The sequence below is a fragment of the Muscardinus avellanarius genome (genome assembly GCF_963383645.1).
Source record: "Muscardinus avellanarius genome assembly, chromosome: 3".
Classification (NCBI taxonomy): domain Eukaryota; kingdom Metazoa; phylum Chordata; class Mammalia; order Rodentia; family Gliridae; genus Muscardinus; species Muscardinus avellanarius.
Window position 1 is genome coordinate 15132103 of NC_137788.1, and position 22298 is coordinate 15154400.

Sequence of the window (22298 nt, forward strand, 5' to 3'; positions counted from 1 at the left end):
AGACAGAGGAGCTGCCATGATCCCACTGTGTAAGACCTCAAAACCTGTCCTGCCCTAGCAACCACGCTGGTAGCAGGGGCTCCAGGTCCACGCGGAGGGGTGCAGTCAAAACAGAGGTCTCTCAGCAAACTGTTTTGTGGTGATGCTGGGGATGAAACTCAGGCCTTGAGCACACTAGACAAGTGCTCTGCCACTGAGCTGCGCCCAGCCCAGCAGTCTTTGGAAGTAGATCTGAGTTTGAGTCCTGTCTCTGCTATTTGCCTTGAACAAACACCTTGATCTTTCTGAGCCTTTATTTCTTCATCTGAAAAAGGGAGACCAGGCTAGCTATTACACTTGTGAGGCCTTGAGACAATATGTATGGCGAGCATCTGGTACTGTGTTGTACACACAATACATGCCATCATCCCCCGTGGTACTTGCCGCGGCTATGCACTGTGACGCAGAGAGACACACAATTAGGTCTGCACAGAGCAGTAGTCTATGGCCAAGTCAGCTCAGAACCGACTCCATCACAAAACGAGCGTGTGCACTGTTAAGGGTGGCTCAGATTTTTGGCCACAGATTCAAGGGCAACTGCTTGGCATCTTCCCATCAACCCGGGAAAGCCAGAGCAAGGGGTGGCGACTCACAGGTCTCGGTACTGGTCGAAGGCATTGTTGGCTTCCACCTCCAGCTTTCTCAGCCTAGCAGACGGCATGGCCCCATCTTCCAAAGGAGGGTCGTACTTGTTGCTCCATGGTGACCTGGGGGGAAGGAAGGACGAAGTCATGAGAACCATTCCCAATCTGTGAGCAGTGAGCATACCATTTCAGGAGCACAGGCATGACCTCCAGCAACAGCAGAGGGCTTCCTGGAGGAGGCAGGGCCAGGGCTCAGAAGCAGGCCGACTGGGGCTGCCCCCAGCACCCCTCTCACCAGCGGTGCAACAGGAGCAAGTTATCTAAGCGCTGAGCCTGCTTCCTCATGTGTGGACTGGGGCTGCGCTGTGCTACCCTCAAGGCAGCGTAAGGAGCCAAGAAAGACTGTCAGATGCCTAGACACAGCGGCCACGGTAAGGGCAACAACACTGCTTCTTTCCTTCCTACTTCCTAAGTTCTCTCTTTGTTCGCCTGTGTAGCGATCAGTGGACATCCCCTCTCCCCCGACTCGATGGCAGCTCTAGAACTGCCCCAGGACTTCTGACACAGAGAGTCCAAGAAGAGAGCTGTCAGGCACAGAAGCAGGCAGGCGACCTGATCCACGGGAAACGCTGATCACAGCGGAAACCTGACTGCCTGGGCTCTCCAGGTGGACTGCGGGTAGTTTTTCCAACACCCAAGGGCCGTGCACACGTGAAGACCGCAAGGTAATGAGAACCAGCCTTGTTTTGCAGTCCCCAAAATTGCTACATTTCTTAAGATGTATTTTGCCACATCAGGAAAGCATTCAGTCACACAGAGATCTGGGAAAGGAGTTAAAAGGAAAAAGTCTACTCATTAGTTCCTGCAGGTGGAGTTCACAGGCTGAGGTTCAGAGAAGCAGAATTAAAAAGGTGTGAGGGGTAAAAGGAGGAGGAGAAGACAGGATGAAGCTTGGAAAAAGCCTGCATTTTTTTTTTCCTAAGTAGCACTAGGGATCAGAACTAGGGGCACTCTACCACTGGGCTGTACCCAAGACCTTTTTGTTTTGACTTTGAGACAAGTAAAGTTGAGGAGAGAGGCCTAGAACTTGCAATCCTGCCTTGGCCGCCCAAGTCCCTGGGATTATAGGCACGTGGCATGACAGCTGGAGCCTTTGTGCTCCTGAGTCTGTGAACACCATGATGCTTCCACCACAAAAAACCCGCACTACCCTGTCTGTTTTTCTGTAGACCACAAACCTTTGCACCACTGGGGACTCTAAAGACCCTTTGAACTGGGACTGATGTTAGTGGGGAAAGAAAGGCATTACGGTTGTCTCTTGAATCCCAGTTTTAAAGGATTCTGTGCACAAATGTCTTTCTTCCTGGCATTCTCTGCTCCACCAGGCAGCTACATTAGCAAATCAGACTGAGAATGAAACTAGACTAAGCTGCCCTTGGGTGGAGGTCCACGCTTTTGCTGAAACACACAAAGCATAGTGGGAAGAGACACAGTTGTCCCCTCAAGGGTCTTCAGGAAGGAGTTATAGCTGACCACCACAGAAAAAGAAAAAAAGGAGAAAACCCAACTCCGATTTAATTCCTGACCTTCTCCCCTAAAGCAGGTGACTACTCCCTCCACCTGGGTGTGGCCCTCACACTGCCCTGGCTCCTGGGGAGCTTGAGGAAGAGAATCGGCTGTCTGCCTTTAAGCTCAGCTGTCCATGTCTGCTGCTGGAGCCTTACAGCAGGGGGTGAGAAGGATGGGCCCTGCAGGTGGTCCTCCACGCCAACAGATGGAGCCACTTTCAGTTCTTTCTGCCCAGGGACATGGGAGTATTGGAGGGGGGAGAACTCAGCATGGTGGTGCATGTCTACAGGTGCCAGCTACGTACGGGGCTAAAGCGTTTGAGAGCAAGAGCTGGAGACCACTTGGGCAACAGACCCTGTCTCAACAAATAAATAGAACCCACACAGGCCTCTCACCAGATCTCAGAGGTAAGGATGCAGCTGAGGGTGTCACCACCACCACCACCATCTACGTGGGAAGGAGGCCTGTTCTTTCTGTGTGAGGGTCAGGAGAAGGGAGCGGGTGGCCTGTGGAGTGTGACCGTGAGCGCCCACTTGCCCCGGCTCCCTTACAGACTCCGTGGCACACTCCTGAGCCGCCGCTAAACAGCGCGGCCGTCCTGCGGGCCTGAAGACCCACCCAACAGGCTCTCATTTGAAGGCAAGAGCCCGTCTTCTTGCAGACTGGGGGCCTGGAGTTTTCAAGAAGCCTGGAACTCACATTTCTCCTGGCGCACAGACGACAGCATTTCAAGCTGTTAGTCCTGGAGCCGGGGTAATTGTAGCTGGGGGAAAAATCATAACATTACCCAGAATATTCTTAGTGGAAGGGGCACTCAGAACACATTTAAGAGCTTAAATGGAGGTCATTTGAGAAAAGACAGATGGACAGGAACGCTTAGATTTCAAAAGTCAGGGCTTTCATTTCCCCCGAGAAGGCTTTCTGTTTCAGCTAACAGGTTTCAAACAGTGCTGCTGGCAGCGGTCACGCCATACGGATCTCATTTAAGCGAAGGATCAAACACAGGATGGAAATGTGTGGAGAAAATCAGAAGACCTTGAAGTTTCATACTGAGAAGGGGAAGAGGAAAGACAAGCTTTCTGCCTCGGCAGCCCACACTGCTCTGCAAGGGCTCAGACCCCGGGGGCCGCTCTGGCGGGCGCGCGCCTGATCCCACCCCCAGCCTCCAGTGGAGCGACGGCCTCTCCCAGCTCTCAGGTGGGAGAGGAAACGATCAGAGTTCACAGTGAGGATGAAGATGGGCTGAAGGCCTGCCTCTGCAGGAAGTCTCTGCCGTTCCCCTGGCCACCTTCCTTGGACTTCTCCCTCTGGGGCTGTTCTACACACTTTTGGGAGACTCCTGAAAGGGACCCTACCTGTGCGCCACACTGTGAACTTGACCTGCTCTATGCTGGGCTGCCGACAGCCGGGTCCCTCTGTAGGGACTGGATTGTGTATGTGCCCACCTGGCACCTGCACTTTGATCCAGGCATCTCAAGCATAAGGTGTCCTCAGACCTGGGCTTCTATCAATGGTGTCCCCGGATGCCAGCTGCTCAGACCCAAGGCCCCGCCATCGGCCCTCGTACCCCGCCGCTCCACGGTCCATGCCCACGCCTGCAGCACCCACTGCAGGCACACACTCCTCCCCAGCTCTGCTCTGGGTGATCACAGCCCAGTCAGGCCAACATACACCTGCTGCCTAAGTTCCACTTGAAGCTAGGAAGGGATATGACCATAAGGTAGTATCTAGCCGGGTAAAGAGTTAGGATTAACTAAACCTTTTAAGTACATGACAAGCTCCATGCTGCTCAGCACTTCCTGTGTGTTATTTCTTTCACTCTCCCCAACAGGCCTCAGTCTGGCCTTCGAGGCCCTGAGTGCCTAGCCACACCTCTACCTCGCCCCCACGCCGCTGCCTTCGGCTGGCCTGACCCCAGAAGCTCGCCTCCACCCAGGGCCTTGGCGCCTGGAAAGCCCTCTGCCAGACCCGTGGTGTGGCCGCACTTCCTCACTCTGACACCATGCTAGAGGAAAGCCTTCCTGCCTACCTGTCCTGTCTCCCCTTCTGTGACAACGTTCACAGTTGTATTGCTTACGCCTGTGCCTACTGTCTGGCCTCTCCTAAGACGCAGGCGCCAAGCACAAAGACCTAGAACAGCGCCTGCTACGCAGCACACGCTGCGGCACAGAAAGCTGCGTCTGCTCGTGCAGCTCAAGTGAACGGGTACTGTCATTTCTGTTTTATAGACAAGAAAACAAAGACCAGCGCCAAATGGTTCCTCACAGTCCCTGTGTCATGGGCGGTGCTGGTCAGGAGCCCACGCTGGCTAACTCCAAGCCATTTTCTTCTGACGCCCTCCCCCACCCACACACTGGGAGCACCAGGGGAAACTTTAGAACTGAGCCCACGTGGCCTCCAGTGACCCCAAAGTACACTATGTCCTCCACCACTCTCTGAGGTGGCCGAGGTGGTCACTTGCTGTCATCATGGAAAATCTGGGCTGCTGCGGGGATTCCCACTCTTGGGCATAAACTCCATGCTCCTGTAATTCCAGCTACTTGCAGGTTGAAGCAGGAGGATTTCGAGTTCAAGGGCGGCCTCAGTGACTTAGTAAAAAAAAAAAGGGCCGGAGGGCTGGGCATGATAACGCACACTTGTAATCCCAGCATTTGGGAGGCTGAGACAGGAGGATCAGCCTCAGCTACTACTTAAGTGAGCCCCTCTGCAACTCAGTGAGACCCTATTTCAAAATAAAGGGAAAAAAAATAGGGCTGGGGATATAGCTCAAAGGTAGAATGCCTCTGGGTTCCATCCTGAGTACCGCAAAAAGGGGGGGAGGTGTAGAGGAACAGCTCTGTGGTAGAATATTTTCAAGAACCTGAGTTTAATCCGCAGTGCTGAATGGAAAAAACCCTCAGACATCACCCTTCCAGGACGTCCTTCTGGATCAACCACGTCTCTGTGCTTCCCCATCCCTGAAGAAACTGCATCAGCTGCATGGACCAGCCAAGGGTCATCTGTTGTTAAACTTCTCCCCAGGGCAGGGCTATCATCACCTTAGCTATCCGCAGCCCTCAGCATGGTGCGGAGAGGGGAGATGCATATCTGACAGAGCTGGACCAGATCCTGCTCACCCAGATGGGCCCTCCCTGCCTTTGGAGGACACTGGGTGCACAGCCTGAAGCTGCCTTCTGCAGGACTCGCACCACAGGGGGAGCGGCTGCTCTCCCAGTAACCTGCAAGAGCCTCCGTGCCTCCATCTCCGCCACCAGAGGCGCTCTGTGTACACCTGCTGTTGACTGGGTGCACAGCCAGAGGAGGAAGGGCAAGGGGAGGAAGAGAAGGCAGACGGAAAGACGGGTGGGTGGGCCCAGCCTGTCCCCGTCCAGCGGTGCTGCCCGCGGTGGGGCACCCAGGGCGCGAGCTCACCTATAGGAGTCCCCATCTCTGTTGTAGTCACACAAAAGGTAATCCTTTCCCACCACCTTGTCTCTGGCGATTTTCAGTGGCTGGTCAACAGAAGACAGGAGGTCTTCACATAGGCTGGGGACCTGGCAGAAAGAAAGGGACAGGTAGAAACCGTGGTTAGAAGACACCTCAAACCCAGGCTGGTGAGTGGTAACTGCAGCCACCTTGTGGTCAGTGCATTTAACATCTGGCCCTTGGTGTCCTGCCAAAGTTACAGGCCTGTTCTTTTCTTTTCCACATGTGGCTGACACCAACCGTGTCTCTCTATAAAGAAACCTGTTCTTGAATTACAGTGGAGCGTGATTTCCAATACAGTCTTCCTTCCAAAAACCGTGTGCAGCTTTAATTACCTGGCCGCCAGGGTGGTCTAGTAAACCTCAGCACGTGTATGCTTGGTACAGGTCTGGTGGGCAGAGGGCAAGCCCAAGTCCCAAGACAAAGGCAGACATTTCTAATACACAGGAATCCAAAGAACTCTGAGAGGAGTAACCGTCCGTGCTGGGGCACTCCCACGGGCCCCCTGCTGGCTGGGGCTCCCAGCACTTTTCTGGGCCCCTGGCCAAGCATTACCAAGCTGGCCTGCATGGTCAGCCTGTCTGCTGAGAAGCCGGCTTTGCACTGGCTCCACACAGGGGAGCCCCGGCTGGATCATCCCTGGCGGCTCTGCCTGGGACGGCCCAGCAGGTCAGCCAGCCTCAGGGAAAGGCTGCCCATTGGGACTGCGCCCCTGCTGCCTCCCAACTTAGACAGCCATGTCTACCGGACATTCCAGGAAGCGATGTCTGCACCCTCAGAAATGGATGCCTCCAGCGCGCGCCACTTCTGGGCCATATTTTAGGGCCGACTGACTTTCTTCACAGGCCTGGGCTCAGGGGGCTGCCAGATCGCTCATTAGGCAAGTGGCTGCCGGGCACCCATGACCCTTCCCAGCAGAAAAGCAAAACCACGTGTTGAGACAACCCGCAGAGGGGGACGCCCTCCTCAAGGTCTCGCCACCGCGCCAAGACCAGAGGCCACAGCCTCTGTGGGAGTTGGCGCAGCGGAACTCAGCTGGGAAGGCACATCTGGAAACTCCCACCTCACGGGTCACAGGGACGGTGGCCTTGGTGCAAATGGTCTTGGGTGTGCATGGGGGTGGGCGCTGGGGACTGAGCCCAAGGGCATGCTACCTCCAAGCCACACTCCAGCCCTTCTTATTTTCTACTTTGCACCAAGGTCTTGCTAAATTGCCAAGGTTGGTCTCAAACCTGTGATCCTTAGTCTCAGCCTCACAAGTACTGGGATTAGAGGCACCCGCGGCACACCTCCCTGAGTAAGACCATCTGTACATGGAGGATATGTATATGCCACCGACCCTGCACATGGTGTGCTGGCTTCCAGAACCTTCTCCATGTGTGCCACCCTCCCCCAGAAGACAGACAAGCGGGGCTGTTTTCCAAGTGAGTTTTAGTGCAGAGCTCTACCTGTTCTCCTTCCAAGTGCCTGCTGCGTAGCACGCACCATGCTGCCCCTGCCCACACAGCACACTGTGTAGTTAGAAGCCCACTCTCGTGCTGGGCAGGGGCATGCACCGTTCCCATTGTATAGATTACAGGACTGAGGCCCAAAGCCAGTGTGTTGCCCAAGTGCCACACAGCCCTGGAGCAGTGGAGACTGAAATTCAATTCAGGGCTGGCTGACGCCAGAACGCCCCCCCCCCCTCACGCCGCACCCTGGTTTCTAAGGGGAAGGATGAAACACGCCAAGGCCGCACCCTCGTGGCTTGCAGGACCCAGGTTGCTCAATTAAGGCCGGAGGGCCCTTGCCTGGGAAGCCTGGCTAGGGAAAGGGGGGGCCTCAGCTTCCACCCGAGGTAGGTGGGTCTGGAGGTGGGTGGCTGTGCTGTGGGGCTCAGTCAAACTACCCTGGGCACCCGTGTGCCTGCCTATCACGTCCCAGCGCCCCTAGAGGGCTCTCCATTGATACCACTGGACCGCTGCCCAAGCTCATCTCTTCTCGGGCTCGTGTGTGCGTGTGTGTGCGCGCGCGTGTGCGCATTCTACCTCCAGTCACACCCCCAGCACCAATGGCCTGGTGGTTTCCCTCAGGCTGGCCATCTGAACTGCTCCTGACCCATGTGAGGCAGGCTCGCAAAGTGCTGAGGGTGAGAGGCCAACCCAAGCTCTAAGCGTAACCCCAGCGCCCTGGAGCCAGACACTGCGCTGGCCTGGACAGTGCCCCTCAGCTCCACTACCAGGGAGGTGGCCACACCCGGGGAGCAGGAGCCACCACAGCCTGCCCATGGTCCAGGGGGGCCCGGGAAAGACGGGGGATGGGAATAAAGTGAAGAGGGCGGGGAGAGAAAAAAGAGAAGGTGGACGCTGAGGGAGAGGTCGCGGCGCCATCGGCAACTGCCTTGAGTGACGCCTCCATAAAATGACCCGCGCTGGGGCGTGGCTCAGTGGTCACTCTTGCTTACCGAGCACGCACTGGGTCAGCTCCCAGCACGACAACAAAAAAAATGAAATGAAATACAAAAGAACACTTAGCCAGGCGTGGGGGTACACTGAGGACTGCGAGTGCAAGGCCAGCCTGGACACTCAGTGAGACCCACCCACTTAAAAATCTCTATGGTGACCATGCTAGAGAGGGGTGCCAGGCACAGTGCATCGAGTCTACCCTACCATCTCCTCTGGCCTGCAAAAAGCTCTAAGTGCGGATCCCTAGTCTACAGGAGGAGGAAGCAGGGCCTCAGAGAGCACGCCACCCAGAGCCACAGCTCGGAGCCAGCCTCTACGGAGCGCAGCAGGACAGGGCGCTGCCTGCTTCTTTTGCCTGGACTGAACACTTCTCCACTATCTGACCCAACAGCTGATCACATGAGCGGAGATACAAATCAGAAGTTTCCGGGTTTGCCTGCCATATGGTTCTACTTTGCTTCTTCCTCTCCTCCATTAGTTATTAATGTTGAAAAAAATTGTTCAACCAGAAAAAGAAACTTGAGATGAACCCTTAGAAAAAAAGCACCAAAGCCAGACCCGTTCAAGTCCATGGATAATCTAATCCATGGCGGCCTTGTCTCTAAAAAGTGCACCCTTGTACCTTGGTTTTTTAAAAAATGGCCAAATGAACACATTCCATTTTTTGATCAGCCCGCTGGCCGAGAGCCCAGCACCAGAGAGATAAGAATCGAAAACAGGCCCTGTTTGCTTGGGTGCACGCTCAGAGGAGTAACGCTGGCTAAATCAGGGCTGGGAGGGCCTGGTGCCCCACCCCCACCAGATCATCCCACGGGGGCACGTCGGCTGCCTGAGCTCCACGTGGCCAGCAGAGGGCTCCGTTTACAACCTCTTCTTTTACTTTTTTCCAAGCCCCAAACTTACTTAAAAAAAAAAAAAATTAAAACAAAACAAAAAACAAGGGCTGGAGATGTAGCCCAGTGTTTGTCTACCATGTACAAGGCACTGGGCTCCATCCCCAACACCACAAGATATAGAATAAAGTAATAAAATAAGCTGGGTGTGGGGCTGTGCCAGCATGGGAAACACACAACACTGTGAAATCAAACACAGGTTCAAGCCCAGCTCTGCTGTTTCCTGGCTGAGTGTGACCTCCTAAAACCCAGGAACTAGGGGTTGTGACCCCCACCTGGAAAGTCGCTCGTTCTAATTAACTGTGTGTTTGCTGCAGGTACCCTGCAAGGTGCAAGGATTTTACCACGGACAGTGGACACATGTGGCCACTCCAGCGGGCAGATCCAGGAATGGAAATGGTCCAGAGACAGGGAAGTTTGCATCCAGGAGCCACCCAGAGTGGCAAGGGCATGCAACCTAAGGCACTGGCCGGGGAATCGGTGGCCTCGGGAGTGGCTTGGGGATAACTATGGACGACAGAGAGGATCGAGGGGGGAGGTCTCCAGGGGACAAGGAGCCCAACAGCGCTGCTGGGGGAGGAACCTGGGCAAGAGTGAGAACAGAGCGGTGGCACCTTGCGAGACCCATGTGGGCCACTCCCCCTCCCCCGTGAGGACCTCCTGGCTTTTCTTAAAAGTTTTCAAGCCTGGAGCAGCAGCACATGCCTGTAGCCCTGTTACTTGGGAGGCTGAGAAAGGAGGATCACAGGCTTGAGGCCAGACTCAACAACTTAGATTCTGTTTTTAAATAAAAAATAGCCGGGCGTGGTGGCGCATGCTTGTAATCTTAGCATTTGGGAGGCTGAGACAGGAGGATCGCGGTTTACGGACAGCCTCAGCTACTTAGTGAGGCCCTCTGCCTCACTCAGCTACTCAATGAGACCCTGTTTCAAAATAACGAATAAAAAATAAGGCAGGGGGCATATCTCAGAGGCCAAATGCCCTTGGGTTCCATCCCCAGACCCGTAAATAAATAAATAAACAAATAAATAAATAAAACTGAGGGTGTAGTTCAGAGGTAAATGTCCCTGGGTCCAATCCCTAGTACCCCCACACAAATTTTTAAAATAAAACAGGGCTTGGGGTTGTCCCTCAAAGGTACGACCAACCCTGGATTCAATCTCCAGTGTCATGCACAAAGTTTTTGTTTATTCATAACAGCACATTCACGTGGGCATATTAAAAGGAACAAGGGCTCCTGGCCCTGCTAGCTAGGTAGGTACCACCCACAGGGCGGGTAGGAGAGGTGCCCCGTGCCATTACTCAGCCTGGAGGAGACACAAGTTCTCTCTCTCAGCCTTAAATCTGTTGGGGAAGCACTGGGCCAGGAAGCAGTGCATTCCAAGAGTGCCTCCCGGACACAGCTGTCTGTGCTACCCAGGGGGCAGGGAGGAGCGAGCGCTCCCTGAGCAGAGGGGTCCCATGCTGCTGCAGGACGACAGCCTCGAGGGCTGGCAGAATCCCCTGGCCTGTGGATGAGGAAGCCCAAGCGCAGGAGGCTGTGCGATGGAAGGTGGAGAGGACTGGGCTCTTACCCAAACCTTGACCTAGCTCTTCCGAAGCACGGGGCCCACTGGGGCCACAAGGCAAGCTGCTCCCACCCATCAGGCTACCAGGACACGCGTGGAAGGATCAATGGAGGGAAGGGAGGGGACGGGTGGGGGGAGCCTCAAGGACTGCCTGAGCAGCCCAGGGGGAGCCTGGGGCTGGGGGCTTTTGCACCCTCCACCGAGCAGAGCCTGGTAAGAAAAGAGCCCCTGGCCGCCAAGAGCTGCCCCAGCAGCACGCAGGGGTGCTGCCCCGGCGCCTTCGGACCCAGCCTCTGTTCGCATCTAGCAGCCAAGGGACACTCAGGATCATGTTCTTTAGGTATAAATACAAGCCATCTTCTTCATTTGGTGACTGTAACTTTTAAGACCCAGCAACTTCCAAACTCAGAAGCACTGCACTGTGATGGAAGCACGAGCTTGGCTTTGAGAGGGCCAAGCACACGCCTGCAGGACAGCCTCGCCCCTGTAAGGCCCAGGGGCGGCCCCGAGGGCCACTGACAGCCATTAAGACAGAGCAGCCAACGGCAGACAAATGGCTGTTCTACTTGTTTTGCAGATGCTTATGAACAACAAGTGCATTCTCACAATGATCCCTCCCCAAACCATCCCCGAGATAAATAACCACGGCAAAACTCCTGGGTTTAGTTCCAGCCGTTCACACTAGACACTCAAAGGCTTCTGGAGGCCCAGAGCCCGGATACGAGGCCAGGGAAGTTTTCTAAAGCAGGTCAAGAAGGGGCAGGACACAGAACACAAACTGAAAGGAGAAATTAACATCACAAGCCGGGCGTGGTGGCGCACACTTGGAATCCCCGCGCTTGGGAGGCTGAGACAGGAGGATAGCACGGGTTCGAAGCCAGCCTCAGCTGCTTAGTGAGACTCTGTTTCCAAATAAAATATAAAAAAGATCTGGGAGTATAGCCCGGAGGTAGAAAGCCTCTGGGTTCCACCCCCAGTACCACCAAAATAAAAATAAAAATAAAATAAAATCACCGGCGCAAGTCCACGCAGCACACACAAGGCTCCCGTTGTCCACATGCGGCCCTAAGCTTCTGCAGCCGAACCAAATGGCCTGCTTCCCAGCCAGGGGCACATCCTATCGCCTGAGTGCGGAGCAGAGCTGGTCCCTCCCAGGCCGCCCGTGCCTGGTGGCTGGGTACTGGTGTTTGAGGAGAGAGCACAGTATCCAAGTCCCTTCCAGTCGCCAAAAAAGTGGAACCCTCATGGTGGAACTCCTCTTAGCCTTGGAGCTGAGTACTGTCCACAGCCATCCACGGATAGCAGGGAGGCTCCTGCAACGAGGTTCAACCTCCTGGACCACCCGTCCTCCCTTGCTCCCCCAACTCCAGCTAACATCCCAGTTACTCTTGGCAGTCTGACCTGCCATCCCTGCTCTTCCACAGCACTGCCCAAAGCCTCCCGGGCAGAGGCGGCCCCGGGCTTCGTCCCCACCTTGCCTTTGGGTCCCACAAGGTCTGTGGTGGCCGGCTCCTCAGGGCAGAGATGAGAAGTTGCTGCCGTCCTGTGCCTCCGGCAATGCTGGCAGTACTTAAGTGTGGTGGGTGGGTGGCGGTAAACCCTGGGGGAATGGGGCTACTCCCATAACTGCCTCAGTGAGAAGCAAGCTTCCAGAATGTCCCTCAGTGCCTCTGGAGATGATCCAGCACCGTGCTTCATGAACACCAGTCCTCAGAACTGGATGGAGAGATCTGCACTTTCACACCCCAGGGGCATGGACTAGCCCTGCTTAGACCTGAGGGCTGGCCCTGCCCTCACCCCAGCAGGCTCCTAGAGCCTGCCTAGCAGCAGGAAGGTGCTTTTAACCTTCACCTCCTCCTCCTCCTCCTCCTCCTCCTCCTCCTCCTCCTCCTCCTCCTCCTCCTCCTCCTCCTTCTTCTTTTTTTTTTTGCGGGTCTGGGGATGGAACCCAGGGGCATTTGACCTCCGCGCTACACCCCCTGCCCTATTTTTTATTCTTGATTTTGAAACCGGGTCTCACTGAGTTGCAGAGGGCCTCACTAAGTAGCTGAGGCTGTCCGTGAACCGCGATCCTCCAGGTCTCAGCCTCCCGAATGCTGGGATTACAAGCGTGTGCCACCACGCCCGGCTTTAACCTGCTTCTAATCCCAGAAGTGTCCACGGGGCAACGCAGGCACTGCCCACCTGCTGGCCGCTGCCCGAGCCCTCTGGTCTGGGGAGTGGGCATTCTCTCTACTTATGTCTTGCCTTTCTCAACCAGGAGACAGAACCTGCCCGAAAGGAGTACTCATCAGATCTCCTTGGCAGAAGCCCCTCAAACACCCGTCTGGTTTCCAGCAGCAACAGGATTCGGTGAGGTTCCTGACTGAGGGAACCAGACAGACCTCATGTGAGACAAGGCTACCAGGGGAAAGTCAGGACAGGCAAGGTGGGGGCCGGCCTCCAGCACAGGGGACGGGCCTCCGCCGTGCGGAAGGGCCAGGCAGGGTCCAGGTGTCTGTGTTCCAGGTGAATCACATGTCTCGTCACCTGGAGCCAAGCACCTCCTTCACTTGGGGACAGTGCTGCCTCCTGCTGCACATCCTGTCCGCCCTGGACCCCTTCTCCTCTTGGACTCGCGTTACCTGGCAGTGTGGCCCATAAAAACGGCCTCGAGAGGGCTGTGCTCTGTTCACCCCCCCCCCCCACAGTGTGGCAAGAGGGCGGCTCTGGCTCCTTGACCTTGTCAAGACTCTTCAGGTGCCGGCGCCCCCCCCCCCCCGCCACCTGCCACCACTTCGGTGAGAGTCAGTAAAAACAAAACCGAAGAGCATGTTCATGAGTAATTCCAGAAACTTAAATTTCCTGTACACAAGCAGAATGAAAACCAAAAAGGAAAAAAAAACCTTGGCTCAAACAAAAGTGGGGGCTTTTGAGGAGACTCGCTGAGTGGCAAACATTTTGGAAAGATGGAATTTTAAACACAAACACAGAAGGGCAAGGACTGGAGACAGAAGAGCTCTGCACACAGCTGGGAGGCCCTTTAATTGGGGAAAGACTTGCAAAGCCTGCAAAGCATCGGCAAATCCCCAGAATGGAAAGAATGTGGAAACCAAGGGGGGGGGGGTCAACACATTTGAATTCTGCTAGTCGCTCTGGCCAAGAACGCAGCCTACACCCTGGCGCAGCCCCTCTCCGCAGTCCCAGGTATGCCGTCCACCTGGCCTGGGGCAGCCACACTGGACTCTGCACTGGGGGAGTTAGCAGAGCACAGCCCTCTCGAGGCCGTTTTTATGGACCACATCGCCAGGTAACGCGAGTCCAATAGGAAGGGGTCCCGGGCGTCCACAGCCCTGGAAAGCTCTTGTGTTTTACGGCAGCAACAGAATTCAAGGGGAAACGCCCGCGACCTAGGCGCTGGATCTCTTGTTGCAGGCATTACAGGGCGTTCCACAACTACCCCGCACACGAGCCAACGATCTGTCATGGCACAGAAGGATGCCGTCACCCCCTACTCCAACTGGGCATCTGCCTGTTTGACTCCCGGCCGGCAGAGCAGAAGCAGTGGTTTTCCCAAGTAGCTGACACCTTTCCAACCCTTTTCATTGCGATATTACAAAGTGCAGCACAATCCTGGTGCACTCCCTTTAAACTGGCCGTTTAGCTTTGAGGATACCCGGTGCTCCCAAGCATCTGTGAGAAGTGTTAACAAACCTTGAATTACAGGGCTGCAGGATCAGAAACAAAGACCTGGACTCTACCCTTCTCTGCCCAAATCTAGGCATTCCGAAAGAGGACAAGCCAGGAGCGGAGGTCCCTCCAGGGCAGCAGCTGTCCTGCACGGGCTACACAGGACGCCCTGGGAGAGAGCGCACCTGCAGACACAGCCAGAAAGACGCAAGTCTCCAAAGACACTGGGGGACTGACACCCACACCTCAGGAAACCACATGGTCTCAGAGAGCCATCTTCCCAGGAGAACTGAGGATAGACTTCCCAGAGACAGGTGGCACTGGAGCAGTGGGAGCCAGGGCGCACTTCTCAGCGGTCCTTCGGTCTGAGAGGCGGAGCTGACCTCGTGTCTATCACCGGCACGGGGCAGGGGACCCATGAGGCCTGAATCAAGCCCTGTGCTTACCAGGAGTGCATGCAGTTTAACCTGGGAAGAAACAAGTGTTTCCCATCTCTTGAAACAGTCTCCCTAGGTTGCTAAGAGTCTTGCTAAGTTGCTGAGGCGATCTTCCTGTCTCAGCCTCCCAAGTACTGGGATTACAGGTATGTACCACATCTGGCTGGCTATAAGCTTCTCAGAGACACAAACTCTCTCACAAACCTTCTGACCCTGGTGCTTTAGCGTAGCAATCAGCAGGGATTCAAGCAGGCAGTCACAAGTATCTGTCGTGGACAAACCGCACACAACCCTTCCCCCAGGGGCCTGGTACCATGCCCCAGAATCAAGCCATTCCAATACGCAGTAGAGGCAAGAGCATGCCAGAGATGTGCCAGAAAAGGGCAGAATCCAGAGAACCTCAGGCAGGGCGCGGGCCTCAGGGGTCCGTTCAAGAGCTCTGAGCCCCAGGTGTTGCTCGTGACACAGTCCGGCATCTTAAAGGGATGGCCTCAAAAGCACACTGGGAGTTCCTCTGGCTGCTGTGGCGAGGGTCATTTAGGCAGGAAGGCTGTCTAGCGGCTGTTCTTCTAAAAGCCTTGTTATCTGGGGTGCACTGGTAGCACTAATGTCCACTGAGCTCAGAAGTAAGGATTTGAACGTACTCCCATCCGAATGGCTTGCTGGGGGTGGGGGGCGGCACTCTTGGGCACCTAGGACACTCTCTTGACCCCAGCAGCCTGCACTACACCCGACGCCCCTCCTGTGTCCACTCTCGGGCTCCAGCAGTATGCCCCTCCAAGCTGTGGTCCTTCCCCGTTGCATGACCCGCTCGGCACCTGTGGTGCCAAGGCCCACCAGGGAGGTACCAGAGCACGGCGGAGCTCCCTGGTCCCTGGAGAACTGAGCCCTCACAGCAGAGCACCTAACCTGAGAACTCGCCCGCCGATCCAGCCACTCCGATCCAGGGAGTGCTGGCTGCTTCTTGCCGATGAACACACGCACCTCCTTAAAAGGCCAGCCGGCCGGTGGCTGGGATGGCAATGGGCAAAGCTGGTCCCGCTGCCCCTCCTGGGCACGCTGTCACCTCTCCTCACCGCGGCCACACAGGAAGCGCCTCCCTGCACGGTTCCTTCAATGCTCAGCATGGCGCTGAAGGTAAGGAAAGCGAGGAAGCTCGGGCAGGGCCACCTCCGATCCCGGGTGTGCGCAGACCCAGCCTACTCGCTGCGCTGCACTGCCTCTAGGCAGCACGTCCGCTGGGGCTGATGCAGCTGTGCGAGGCATCTGTGACCCTCACCTCCGCCTCAGACCAGGCAGCTTACAAGTATGAAGTGGCGCCCTCTCCTCCCCGGGTCTGTGGGCAGCGGGCCTGGCTTCAGTTCGCCAACTCTATTCCTTGAAGGTAGCCATGTGGCCCGCCATGTGTCGGGCCTGGGATGTGGATGTGCATTCCTCCTTTCACTTGGGGCTTAGGGGCCAAAGGGCCCTTCGGTGCCAAGAATATAAAATTATAGCAGGCAATTAACAGGAAGTACTTTGTGCCGACTCCCAGAGTGACTTGAGCGGCTCCCGGTCCCGGGCTGCCCGTCACACGCACCATTTGGAAGTAGAAGGGCCAGTGAGGCAGTACAGGGACATGGCGAAGCATTAGGCCCCTCTAGGATGCCGGCGGCACACCTCCTTCCTTTCCCACTCACATCAAACATGGTCAGAAAGGGGAAAACCCAAGCCGGGCGTGGTGGCGCACGCTTGTAATCCCCGCACTTGGGAGGCTTGAGACAGGAGGATCGCACAGGTTCGAAGCCAGCCTCGGCTACTTAGTGAGGCTCTCAGCAACTTAGTGAGACCCTGTTTCCAAATAAAATATAAAATAGGTCTGGGAGTATAGCCCGGAGGTAGAAAGCCTCTGGATTCTACCCCCAGTACCACAAAAATAAATAAATAAATAAATAAATAAATAAAAAAGAAAGAAAGAGTGAAAACCCTACCTGTATGAAAGATAATCATTCCCAGCAAGTCTCCTAAAGGGTTTTGTTCTGCACCAGGAAGTGTAACTTCAGTTTCCAGTCAACAGTAATTAAAATTGTGTCCCAATACATTCCAGCAAGAGGGGAGAGAGATTGGCGATAACCAAATCTCTGTATTTGGCCTGGGGTCTCTCCTCGGAACGAGGCAGCTGCTCAAAGTGTCCATCTGGCAAACCTCCCCCACCACCATCTGTAACTTCAATTCTGGCCCAAGTTTGAAGGTTTCAGTTACCTGAAAGATAATGGGCCCCTAGGGCCTGTCTGGAGCTGGATGAGAGTGGCTCACACCTCCTCTCCTGCACACTAAGCACCCAAGGCTGCAATCCTTTGCGAGGAGGCTCATTTCAGGGCACCCAGAGCCACACAGCCCTGCCAAGGCGGCACCCACCCTGGCCCTGCAGGAGGCTTCTTCTAGGCAGGCTGCCCGTGTTGTGACTGACAGGGTCTCCAATGAGGCTTAATTGTGAGCTGGACTGGCCAGGAAGGCAGCAACAGATGTGGCCAGGGGGCAGCTGCAAACCCCTGATCAGTGAAGAGTACCCAGCCTGAGGAGGGCACTGACCCAAAGGAGGTGAAGGGAGACCCAGTGGGCAGAGCGCTTCACACTGCACCCCTTCCTGACTCAGAAAGGCCTGTTGGCGAGCAATGCAGAGCCTCGGGGTATTGGGGAGTCCCCCCACGCCCAGGGGTGGGGCTGCAACTTGGTGGTAGCACACGGACAGGGTCGGACAGGGTCATACGTCTTTACCAAGGTGCATCCGTCTCTATCAGCATTTCAACTGTAGTGATGGAAGGCCGGCCCAGGTTGCCTTTGCAATGTGCAAAGGGGAAATCTACACTCCACGAAGGCAGTATTTCCTGCTGGCCCTAATTACTGGGACAATATCTGCATTTAGAGTCAGTTGTCCACTGGTGACCGGTGGTGACAAGGAGAAAGCCACCGTGGAGCAGCTGTGGGCCAGACCAAGTGCAGGAGGACAGCCTTCTGAGACACGTGGCTGGGGTCGACCCGGACTCCGCCACTGAGCAAACAGCCAAGGCCTGCTTCCTCACCTGTGATGGGAACAAGCCTTGTGGTGTGCAGTTAAATAAGCTGCAGGTACACAGGTTACTAATAAGGACCAGGAGGCCATCAAGTGTGATGTGACCTCAGAACCCGCACACAGCAACTACATGCCCAGCCCTAAGCTAGACGCTGTGTGTCCATGGTCAGTGTCACCCAGCGCCTCTCTCGGGTGAGGAAACAGAGGCTCAGAGGCCACACACAGCAGAGACACGCCACGGAGAGCTGCCTTGACTGGGCCTTCGATTTTTCAAGGCGTCCAATCGTTGCATACTCCAATGCACCAATGTGCACATTTCAGACACCTGAGCTCAGGCCAGCAGCCCAAAACACCTAACCAAGAACTTGGTGAAACTCTGATTCCCAAGGATGCTAAAGCAGGCTTCTCTGGCCTAGTAGATAAGTAAGTGAGGTAGGAGGCACTAAATAACCAATCTGTTTCCAAGAAGTGTGTAAAAGAATTGGGCGTTCTACACTGAGCCCTGCTTCTGTCCTTGGCTAGTGATGCTTATAGGGTTTTTTTGTTTGTTTTGTTTTGTTTTGGCGAGTCTGGGGATGGAACCCAGAGGCATTTGACCTCTGAGCTACACCTCCTGCCCAATTTTTTTATTCTTTTTTTTTGGTGGTACTAGTATTCCTGGAAATCCTTCTACCTCCGGGCTATACTCCCAGACCTATTTTTGATTTTTATTTTTTATTTGGAAACAGGGTCTCTTAAGCCAGCACGGCTGGCTTTGAACCTGCACGATCCTCCTGTCTCCGCCTCCCAAGCGTGGGGATTACAAGTGTGCACCACCACGCCCGGCTTTTATTCTTTATTTTGAAACAGGGTCTCACTGAGTTGCAAAGGGCTTCACCGAGTAGCTGAGGCTGTCCGCGAACCACGATCCTCCAGTCTCAGCCGCCCAAATGCTGGTATTACAAGCGTGCGCCACCACGCCTGGCTCCTATAGGTATTTTCTACATCAGGGCTCGTGAACAGGGTTCAAGCAGGGGAGACGTTCAAATAGTCTCCATGAGAAACACATTCAGGAGAGGCCGGGAGAGGGGAGAGCTATGAACAGAGGGCCAAGGGACGACGGTGAAAAACCCTCAGAAGTGGGTGGGGAAGGGCCCATCTGCCCTGCCACTGTAGGCAAGGTCTTGTGGGTTCCTTTTTTATGACCCCAACCTTTCAGATGGAGGACATGTCCTGCTCAAGGTCTCAAAGCCAGACAGCGACCCACCAAGACTCAGCACCTCGCTCCTCCTGCTATGCTCCCCGTACGCACGCACCACAGAGGGAGCATACAGAGCCAGAGACGAGAGAGAAATCGACACCTCTCTGCCCACACAGGGGACCCTGGAAGTAGTGACCTCACAGAAGGGCACCCATGTGGTATTCTTCTGGTTCCAGGCCAAAGGACTCAGAGAGAATGAGCGATAATGGGGCCCTCACTTTGCGGAGGACGGCCCAGAGACCTGCCAGCCCAAACCATCAGTGGCAGACCACAGCTCCCGCCCAGGCCCCGACTGAGGAGGATGTGCTGAAACGCCATCGTCAGGTGGCGGGCTCACCTGCTTTCCCCCTGCCTTGGTCCTTCCTGTCAAGAGATCTGAGGGTTCTAAGGGATAAGAAAAGAAGTATCTGAAGCAGTTATCTATTTGCAAGAAAAGAGGAAAATATTTCAAGGAAAGCCACCTTTTTTCTATCCCATAATCAGAGTTATGAAAATCAAAACTCTGGCTAACACGACACTTAGGGCTATGTCACAAAGGGTGTAGAATCCGTCTTATCCCACATGCAGGTTATGGGCTTTTCCAGGAGACCAATGCTTCCCAAAAATGCCTTCCATAAATAAGTGGGGGAAATGCTGAGTGCATGGGAAACAGGCTCTTTTCCTTCTTTCTTTAATTATAAGGCTTCTCAGAACCGTTACTGAGCCCATACAGAGGGTAAGAGTTCTCTCAGTCACTCACTGTCCTTATTCAAGACACACAACACCAAGAGGAGGCGGCCCGTTCACTCAAGTCAGGAAGCTACAGGCCGCAGTCCAGGAGGGGCTGAGCTGGCCACTGAGAGAGGGGCGGGCCGAGAGAGTGCCCAGCCATCTCTGCTCTATCGCACGCGTTTGACTACTATGAGGGCAAACAGTCTGGTGTGCTATCTGTCCGAGTGTCTTCTCGTGTGAATCACCTGCCTGTGTAGCCAGCTCTGTTTTCCTATCTTATCACCCCACAACAGTTAAGAGGCCTGATGTCAACTGTTAGGGTTCCAAGCCTGGCTCCAGACAGAGCCCTAGCCAAGCCTCTTCACCTGTGGATGGGGACATGGTATCAGCCTCAGAAGACGTTCTGAGGAGCTCAAAAGATGAGCTTTTTCTAAAGGTACAAATATTTTTCAGTATGTTCTCTGACTTGAATTTTGTGTCAACTTTAAGTTAAATTTGCACATAGTCAAAGTTATCATTTTGGCATTGCCTTATATGCTTTACAAAGACAGACCTCCTTTTCCTTCCTGCCTGCCTCTCTCTTTCTCTCTTTCACTGGGGATTAAACTCAGCCGCATTCTCCCTCCAGGCTACACTCCAGTCCTTTTTATTTTTTTGTCTTCACACAGGGTCTTGCTAGTTTGCTAAGAGTCTTGCTACCCTGCTGAAGCTGTACTTGAACCTGTGATCCTCCTGTCTCCACCTCCCAAGCGCTGGGCTCACAGATGTAGGCCACCACACCTGGCGCCCTCTTTGCAATGAGAACGATTGACAGTCAGCTCTCTGGTCCATTAGAAATGAGAGTACAAGCTGCTCGATGCAGCGGTCTCCTTGATTCTCCTTACAAACTACTACTTATTTCCACAAATTTACTGAACCAACTCTTCTCTCGTGGACAGCAGTGTCATTTGTGATTGACTCAGCTCTGGCATTCCGGGGTCTGCTTCTGGTGTGCTGTTCCATGGTGTCTGCCGCACGGTCCAGGCTCTGCGCTCTCTTCACACAGGGCCTGCTTGCCTCCTCAATACGTGTGCCCTTCTGCTGTTACAAATGGGGTCTGGATCTCCACACCCCGGGATTCTACATAGTTGGCTGATGCTGGGGTACAGGTTCAGTCACTCCACTGAACCGTCCTTAGGGTGCATTGCTTTTTCTAAAAATTTTAGATTTACCTACTGAAAAAACAGTGACAAACTGCTCATGTTTGGACAGCATGCTTTTTCTGAAAAGCGTCTTTCCCCAAACAGACATACGAAGAGCTGGGGTGGGGCGAGGGGAGCCAGGCCCACAGAACCTCTGCCTTGGCACCCTCCGCAGCCCACTGAACAGGAGACAGGAGGAGAAAATTCGATAGGCCTCCCCATGCTTTCACTCCCAGCTACCTGGGAGGTGGAGGCAGGAGGATTACAAGTTCAAGGCCAGCCTGGACAACTCAGCAAGATCTTGCCTTAAAGTTTAAAAAAGGGCTGGGATGAGCTGGGCGTGGTGGCGCACACTTGTAATCCCAGCATTCGGGAGGCTGAGACCAGAAAACTGTGGTTCGTGGACAGCCTCAGCTACTTAGTGAGGCCCTCTGCAACATAGTGAGACCCTGTTTCAAAATAAAGAATAAAAAAAATAGGGCAGTGAGTACAGCTCGGTGGTCAAATGCCCCTGGGTTCCATCCCCAGACCTGGAAAAAAAAAAGGGCTGAGATGTAGCTCAGCTCAGAGCGCTTGCCTAGCATGTGCAGACCATGGGTTTAATTCCCAGGACCACCTCTTTTTTTCTGAGGTACTTTCAAGTTTCCTGACCTTATTTATTTCCTTTATATTGTCACTTTAAGGAATGACTTAGCTTCAGCAGGATACAAAAAATTGGCACATTATCATGTTTTCTTTCTTTCTTCAGCAGGATACAAGAAATTGCCTGCCTGCCCGCATGCCCGCCCGCCCGCCCGCCCGCCCGCCTGCCTGCCCACCTGCCTGCCTTCTTTCAGCAGTACTGGAAATTGAACTCTGGGGCATTCTACCTCCGAGCTACATCCCCATCCTATTTTTTATTCTTTATTTTGAAGCAAGGTCTCACTAAATTGCAGAGGGCCTCAGCAGGTAGTTAAGGCTGGCTGCAAACCTGCGATCCTCCCGTCTCAGCCTCCCAAGTACTGGGATGACAAGAGCATTCTACCATGCCCAGCTGTAGTGTTTTCATTTATAAGATGGCAGTCTAGAGTCTGACACACCACTGCGTATCAAGTATGGACTCTGGGAAGTCCCTGGCCCGCTCTTCAGAGCAGCCATAAAGAGGAACACGACAAGAGTGTCATAATGGGGCCCGTCTCAGAGTACTTCTACCACCTGATGGGTCTCCAAGTTGTTTTTCCATGTCATTCATGGGGAAAAAAGTTTTTATGGGAAATGGAAGAGGACAGAGTCAAATTCTAAATCTGAAACCAACAAAAACTCATTCCAATCTGAAGCCTGTCATCTCTGAAAAATAAAAGCATTCTGGGTAGTTATCTTAGATGGCCAACTTTCAAAATACCTGGCCGTGGAGCACTTCCAACCATGGCCATGATGGGAACTACTTGCTGGTCCAGAGCAGCTCGG

The 22298-nt window shown here is 54.4% G+C and overlaps 1 protein-coding gene across 2 annotated transcripts in view; it reads right to left on the minus strand.

Moving 5' to 3' along the window:
• CAPZB (capping actin protein of muscle Z-line subunit beta) overlaps positions 1 to 22298 on the minus strand; it is a gene marked incomplete at both ends in the record, with an annotated part of 123026 nt that overhangs the window by 37286 nt on the left and 63442 nt on the right. For both annotated transcript variants that reach the window (XM_080690477.1, XM_080690478.1), the window contains 2 exons: positions 633 to 746; positions 5604 to 5725. In XM_080690477.1, the coding sequence (XP_080546603.1) occupies positions 633 to 746; positions 5604 to 5725 (236 nt within the window). The remainder of the gene's footprint in view (positions 1 to 632; positions 747 to 5603; positions 5726 to 22298) is intronic.